Source organism: Xenopus laevis, chromosome 1S (genome assembly GCF_017654675.1).
Source record: "Xenopus laevis strain J_2021 chromosome 1S, Xenopus_laevis_v10.1, whole genome shotgun sequence".
Classification (NCBI taxonomy): Eukaryota; Metazoa; Chordata; class Amphibia; order Anura; family Pipidae; genus Xenopus; species Xenopus laevis.
The window spans coordinates 104,437,215-104,444,977 of NC_054372.1; the positions used below are offsets into that span (position 1 = coordinate 104,437,215).

At 46.6% G+C, this 7,763-nt stretch overlaps 1 protein-coding gene across 1 annotated transcript; it reads right to left on the reverse strand.

The window, feature by feature from the left end:
* Positions 1-5,669: 5,669 nt before the first annotated feature.
* LOC121399415 (lamina-associated polypeptide 2-like) lies at positions 5,670-7,493 on the reverse strand. Its single transcript, XM_041580062.1, has 2 exons — positions 7,039-7,493; positions 5,670-6,954 (listed from the first exon to the last, which is right to left on the reverse strand). Exons 1-2 carry the CDS (start codon positions 7,080-7,082, stop codon positions 5,670-5,672), a joined length of 1,329 nt encoding a protein of 442 aa, XP_041435996.1. The 5' UTR covers positions 7,083-7,493.
* Between the last annotated feature and the right edge of the window lie 270 nt (positions 7,494-7,763).

Here is a 7,763-nt window from a genome sequence, read left to right on the forward strand (position 1 = left end):
TCTACAGTGTCAAATGCGGCTGAGAGATCAAGCAGTATTAGTAGTGAGAAGTGATTGTTGGCTTTAGCGGTTAAAAGGTCATTAGTTAGTTGAGTCAGGGCAGTTTCCGTGGAGTGTTGTGGCTTAAAACCAGATTGTAGGGGGTCCAGCAGGTTATTGTCAGAGAGGAATGAGGTAAGTCGGTTGTAGGCTAGGCGCTCAAGTAGTTTAGAGATGAAAGGTAGCAGAGAGATAGGTCGGAGGTTGTCAAGATTGGAGGGATCAAGAGAGGGTTTTTTCAGAATGGGGGTGACAAGAGCATGTTTTAGTTGAGAAGGAAACAGTCCAGTTGAGAGCGAAAGATTAAATAGGTGAGTTAAGGCTTTTATTAGACAAGGATTGGTATTACGGAGAAGTTTTGAGGGAATTGGATCAAGCGGGCAGGTGGTAAGGTGAGAAGAGGCCAGAAGCTTTGAGACTTCCTCATCAGTGACAGGGGTGAAGGAGCACAGGAGAGACTGGGGAGTGTGGAGGGAGGGGGGTGGAAGTCTAGGGGGGTTGAGTAGTGTAATGTCCCTTCTGATAGTGTCAATTTTGTTTTTGAAGTGCTCAGCAATATCTTGAGCAGAGACAGATGTGCATGGAGGGGGTGGAGAAGGGGAAAGGAGAGTGTTAAAGGTGGAGAAAAGTTGTGCTGGTTTTTTAGAAAGGGAGTTAATGAGTGAAGTAAAGTATGTTTGTTTGGCTTGGAAGAGGCTGGTGTTAAAGGAGCGCAGGGCAGATTTGTAGCTCCAAAAGTCTGATTCTGAACGGGATTTGCGCCAGCGACGCTCAAGTGCACGTGAGTGTCTTTGGAGCGCTTTTGTATGAGCAGTATGCCAAGGTTGTAGTGGTTTGGGTCTAGAACGTTTCGTTTTTATAGGAGCAAGCTCATTTAGGGCAGTGGTGAGAGTACTATAGTAGACAGAGGTAGCCACATTAGGACATGAGATGGCTGAGATATTAGAGTGAAGAGAGTCAAAGGAAGAAGAGAGATGTGACACGTCTACAGCTTGCAAGTCACGGTAAGTACGTGTTTGGGGAATAGCAGGGGGTGAGGAGGGAGTTAGTGAGAGTTGAAATGTGAGCATATTGTGATCAGAGAGGGGAAATGGTGAGTTAGTAAAATTGGTGGTTGAACAGAGTCTGGTAAATATGAGATCAAGAGCATTACCATTGGAGTGAGAGGGGTAGTCTGAGCACAAAGATAAGCCTAGGGAGGAGGTTAGTGAAAGAAGTTTAGAGACAGAAGAGTTGTTAATGTTGTTAACGGGTATATTAAAGTCACCTAATATGATGGATGGGATGTTAGATGAAAGAAAGTAAGGAAGCCAGGCAGCAAAGTTATCCAGAAATTGTGCAGTTGGTCCTGGTGGTCGATATATAACAGCAATGCAGAGTGAAACTGGAGAAAAGAGCCTAATGCAGTGAGCCTCAAATGAGGAGAATGATAGAGAGGGAACAGGTGGAAGAACTTTAAAAGTACAGCGGGGAGAGAGAAGCAAACCTACCCCACCTCCAGGTCTGTTACCAGGTCTGGGAGTATGAGTAAGGTGTAGGCCCCCATAGGACAGGGCAGCAGGTGAGGCGGTGTCAGTAGGAGAAAGCCAGGTTTCAGTAAGTGCGAGTAGGTTAAAGGAATTTGCAATGTAATGGTCGTGTATAGCGGTGAGCTTGTTGCAGACAGATCTGGCATTCCAGAGAGCACATGAAAGATTAACTGGGTTTTTGGGTATAGGAGTAAGAGTTCTGTACTGTTGGAATTTGCTCCGGAGAGAAGGAGCTCGTGGTCGTGATATAACTGGGATGGGGTAAGGGCCAGGGTTTGGGGAAATGTCCCCAGCTGCCAGCAATAGAAAGGAAAGATAGACTAAAGGTGGCCATACACGGGCCAATAAAAGCTGCCGACAGACTGTGTCGGCAGCTTATTGGCCCGTGTATGGGGGCCCCCGACGGGCTTCCCCGATCGAGATCTGGCCGAAAGTCGGCCAGATCTCGATCGGATGGGGTTAAAAATCCCGTCGGATCGCGGCCGCATCTGTTCGTTGATGCGGTACCGCGATTCCGACCGCCCATTTGCGAGCGCTAGGATCCGATCGTTGGGCCCTAGGGCCCACGATCGGATCAGCCCGATATTGCCCACCTCAAGGTGGGCATATCGGAGGGAGATCCGCTCGTTTGGCGACATCGCCAAACGAGCGGATCTATCCGTGTATGGCCACCTTAAGTGTGAGTGGGATTTATAAGTCCTTTGTTTGTATGAAAAGGAGGAGTTTTGTGGAATAGCTAAACAGAGTACTTTATAAACTTCATGTGTGGAGAGGGAAGGAGAGGAGAGAAGAGAGGTTGAGATTTGTATAGAAGTGGGATTTGCCGGAGGAGGTAGTGAAAGGAGAAAATTGTTTCATACTTACCGTAATTTTCCTTTCCTGGTCATCCCCACGGCAGCATAGTAAAAACACACGGGTTATGTCTCCTCACTGTCAGTTACCAGAAGAAACGCCCACTCTCGTAATAAATACTCACCCTCCCCTCTCTCACGCGTCTTTGTTCAACGCTACAAAACAAACATACACATTAGGGTGGGTATGCTGCCGTGGGGATGACCAGGAAAGGAAAATTACGGTAAGTATGAAACAATTTTCTCCTTTCCTGGTCATCCCCAGGCAGCATAGTAAAAACACACGGGTAATACCAAAGCAATAACATCTTAGAGGTGGGAATAAAGAAAAAACAGGCTATAATGCTGAATCTCTTTTATTTTCATGATGCAGACAATACAGCCTGCCCAAATTTTTTGTCTGAAGCTGAAAACACATCCAATTTATAATGTTTTATAAATGTGTTGGATGATGCCCAAGTAGCTGCCTTGCAGATTGCCTCAGATGAGACTCCTGCTTCCGCCGCCCATGAGGCTGCCATACTTCTTGCTGAATGTGCCCTCACTTCTCCAGGTGATGCTCTACCCTGCACCTCATAAGCCTTTGAGATAGCTTTCACAATCCACCTGCTAAGGGTTGGTTTCGATGCTGCCTGACCTTTCCTTGATCCTCCAGGTATCACAAACAGCCTCTCTGATTTTCTCAGAGCTCTAGTCTTCTCAATATACATCTGTAGGCATCTCTTCACATCCAATGGATTAGCCTCCTCCTCACCCGGAAACGCAGGTAAAATGATTGGTTCATTAATGTGAAATTTTGTAACGATCTTTGGAAGAAAAGCCTGAACTGGTCTTAGAACTACTTTGTCCTCATGGAAGACTGTATAAGGTTCTTCCGCTGACAGAGCTTGCAGCTCCCCCACTCTCCTGGCTGATGTCAGTGCCACCAACAGTGCTGTTTTCAATGACAGTAGCCACAACGATATTTCCTCAATAGGTTCAAATGGTATCACAGAAAGACCTTGTAAAACTAGGGGCAAATCCCAAGGTGGTGCCGACTTCTTTATCGGAGGTCTAATTCTAATTACTGCCTTGAAAAATTGTTCAATCAAAGGCTCTTCTGCCCATCTTTTACCCAACACTGCTGATAAAGCTGATACTTGCACTTTTAAGGAACTCAAACTTAATCCATGTTCCAGGCCTGATTGTAGAAATTCTAGTATAGAAACAGTAGAAGGAGAAAAGGGGTTGACCTGACAACCACCTGCCCATGAGGAAAATCTATCCCAGATCTTATGATAAACTACTGCAGTACCACTCTTTCTGGCTTTCATCAACGTATTTATCAATGACCTGGAGCATCCTTGTTTCTCCAGGACTGACCTCTCAACCTCCAAGCCGCCAATCTGAGGGAATGAGGATTCGGATGCAAGTATAGCCCCTGGATCAGCAGATCCTCCACTGCTGGCAGCAGCATTGGCTCCTGGACTGCCAGCCTCCTCAGTAGAGGGAACCAGGGCCTGCGCGGCCAATTGGGAATAATGGCTATGACCTCCATCTTCGACTGTAATATTTTCCTGAGGACCTTGAAGATTAGGGGAAAAGGGGGAAACACATAGGCCCAAAGACCCTCCCAAGTCTGGGAGAATGCATCCACTGCTATTGCTAATTTCGATTGGTATCTCGAAAAAAATGATTTGATTTTGTGATTCTTCTCTGAGGCCATGAGGTCTACTCTGGGAAGACCCCATCTGGAAGTTATCCAATCGAAGATCTGTGGGTTCAACTCCCATTCCCTCTCTCCAACGGGTACCTGCTCAACATATCTGCTTGTTGATTTTGGATCCCTGGTACATGGACTGCTGTTATGTCCAACAGGTGACGTTGTGCCCATTCCATGATCGGTAGAGTCTCTTTCAGTAACTTGATACTGCCAGTTCCCCCCTGTTTCCTTATATATGCCACAGCTGAGGCGTTGTCCGATCTTATCTTCACTGCGCCCCCCAACAGGACTGGCTGTAAGGACTTCAGGGCCTCCTTGATTGCCCTCAACTCCAGGACATTCGAAGGTAAGTGAGACTTTCCGTTCTTCCAAAACCCTTGCACTGCCCATTCCTCCACATGTGCTCCCCAGCCTACTCCAGATGCATCCGTGTAGATCTCTAGCCAGTCTGGCTCCTCCAAGGGAAACCCCCTCCGAAGGTTGGCTGCATTCTGCCACCAGTGAAGGTGATCTTTTAGATGACTGGGTATCTGAATTTTCTGGGACCAATCTCCCCTGTTCCGGTCCCATGTCACAAGAAACCAATTTTGAATTGGCCTCATATTCCATCTCGCCCATCTCACCAACTCTAAGGTTGAGGTTAGTAGGCCTAGGAAACTCATGAACTGTCTTGCTGGAATGAATTGGTGACTCTCCAACATTTTGGCTTGTGTGACTATATGTTGGATCTTCTTTACTGGAAGTGATATCATCCCTAATCTGGTATCGAGAAGGGCTCCCAAATAGATTATCCTCTGTGTGGGATCTGGCTGACTCTTCTTCCGATTCAGAACCCAGCCAAAATGCTGGAGAACAAATTCCACCCTTGCTACCTGCTGCAAGAGAATCTCTTTCTCCCTTGCTACTATCAATAGATCGTCCAGGTAATGATAAATTTCGATCTTCTCCTGTCTTAGTTTCGCTATCAGAACTACTAGGACTTTGGAGAATGTTCTGGGTGAGGTTGACAGGCCAAAGGGAAGGCAACGGAACTGATAATGATTGCTCTCCCAAGCAAATCTGAGGAATTGCTGATGCTCCTCTGCCACAGGCACATGCAAATATGCATCCTTCAGATCCAGGGATGCTAACCAATCTCCCTCGTGAACTACTGACTTGATAGTTGCCAAAGATTCCATCTTGAACCTTTGCGTCCTCAAAAACTTGTTCAACCTTCTTAAATCTAAGATTGGTCGTAATTCTCCTGAAGCCTTTGTTACAAGAAAAAGTGGTGAGTAAAACCCCTGACCTTGCAGCCTGGCAGGGACTGGAACAATCGCCTCCTTGGCCAGCAACTCTTCTATGTATTGCTGAAAAAGCAGATGATCTGAAAATTTTAGAGCTCTTTTTGAAGAAATAAAGTGGCTTCCTGTAGGTCTTCTGTGGAACTCTAAGAGATACCCCCTTGAGACCACTAAATTGACCCATCTGTCGTCTGTTTCTCTGGCCCACACCTCCTGATATTTCAGAAGCCTTGCTCCTACTAAGGGGGGTGGGGCCGGCCTCATCTCATTGGGGCTTGGACTGCGGCTTTGGAGCATTCTTACCCTTGGGGAAACGAAAAAACCCAGTCTGCCCCGACCGCCAATTTGATCTGTACTCTCTCCCAGGCCTATAAGCCTTTGCTTCCTCCTTTCGTCTGGACGGATATCTGTCATACTGTCTTCTAGAGACCTCTTGAGGACGCTTGGTCTGTGGCAATAAGGTGCTCTTACCTCCTGAAGACTTAGAAATCAATTCATCAAGGGACTTGCCAAACAGACGACCTCCTTCAAAAGGTAGTCTGCAAAGAGTACTTTTAGATGCCGTATCTGCGTACCATGTACGCAGCCACAGTGCTCTACGAGCAGCCACATTATAGGCCATACTACGTGCCGACAATCTTGAAATATCCACTGCTGCTTCCAGACAAAACTCTGCTGCTTTCTTGATGTCTGCTAGGGCCTCACAGATATTCTCTTCCTGTGATTCCTCTCTAACTGCCTGTTCTAAATTATCCACCCACAAGGACATCGCTTTTGCCACCGATACTATTGCCACCGCTGGTTTACAGGTTGCTCCTGCTGTCATATATGCCCTCTTTAAATCAATCTCCATCCGCCTGTCCATAGGGTGCTTTAGTGCTGACACATCATCGATTGGCAGAGCTGTCTTCTTTGATAAACGGGCCACAGGAGCATCTACCGATGGGGGATTATCCCAGATCTGCATGTCTTCGGCTAGAAAAGGATACAGTACAGATAATTTTGTCTCTACTGGAGTCTTCTTGTATGTCTTCCATTCCTGACTCATTAGATCTTTAATCTCTGGATGAACAGGAAAAGTTAGCTTTCTCTTTTTAACAAAAAGTGATTTTGAAGAATTCTCCTGTTGCTGATCTTCCAGACTTAAAGTCTGTCTTATGGCCTTTATAAGCGAAGGAACTAACTTGGTGTCAAATGTCCCTTCCTCATTTTTATCTTCCTCTGTTGAGGACAAATATTCTCCCTCAGAGGATGAATCCTGCAGCATAGCAGATGTAGAAGGTTTAGAAGCCGAACCTCTATGATGTTGTTTCATGGATTCACCCACTGCCTCCTTTATCCACTTCATAACAGCAGCTTGATCTACAACTGTAGCAGGGGCAGCAGGCTGGACTTTCTCCTTACTATAACCTTCCTCCCTTGAGGCATAGCCATCTAGGCAGTCACGGCACAGCTTCTTGCCTTTTAATACTGGGTTATCACACGCCCTGCAGGATCCTTCTTTCCCATGGCGTCTCTTACTAGGAGGATCTTCAGCCGGGGTAGAATCACTGCAATAGCAGGAAGATAATTAGCAGCAGCTTTTTTCGCAGAAAAATAAAAATTAAAATTAAAATCCTAGGTTAACCACTCACCCTGAAGGTTTAGCAGCAGCACGTTTTAGGGCAGCCGGTTCCATCTCCAATCGGCAGCTACTGAGAGCAGTGCGCTCTGTAACCGGCAACTTTTTAAAACTCCTGAACGCCGTGATGACGTCACTACTGGTGCGACACGCACCTTGCCCATAGCGCTAACGCTGAAGGTGCCTGAGCGGCATATATGTTATCCCCTGCTGCAACGGGATCCCCAGACACACAGCTAACGCTGATAACGCCAGGGCTTCGGGTGGAGAGAGCTGCCAGAAAAAACTGCACCCGGTAATTGGATCCCAGAGGATCGATGAGTGGCCACCCGGAACTGACAGAAGAAAACAAAGACGCGTGAGAGAGGGGAGGGTGAGTATTTATTACGAGAGTGGGCGTTTCTTCTGGTAACTGACAGTGAGGAGACATAACCCGTGTGTTTTTACTATGCTGCCTGGGGATGACCAGGAAAAATGTTTTATGAAGCATGAGAGTGAAAGGAGGAGAAATGCAGGATAAAGCATGTTTGGAATAAGAAGTAACAAACTAGCAGGTACAAGCAAATCTGTTTTCTTCTTATCCCAGATGGTTCACTGTTGATTGCAGGGGAATCCGGTTCCTTTTGCTTTGTCAATGCCTTGTCCAACTGTCTTGTTTAACTGTCATTTCTAAGCACTTGAGAAATGTTAGCACTTGAGAATTGTTAGCACTCGTGCCATGCCCCAGACACGAGTGCC

Bases quoted from the DNA above. Each gene is read 5' to 3' on its own strand.
- LOC121399415 (XM_041580062.1), bottom strand. From the start codon at position 7,082: ATGGAACCGGCTGCCCTAAAACGTGCTGCTGCTAAACCTTCAGG. The intron at 6,955-7,038 runs GTGAGTGGTTAA...CTGCTATTGCAG, and splicing joins GCTGCTGCTAAACCTTCAGG to TGATTCTACCCCGGCTGAAG.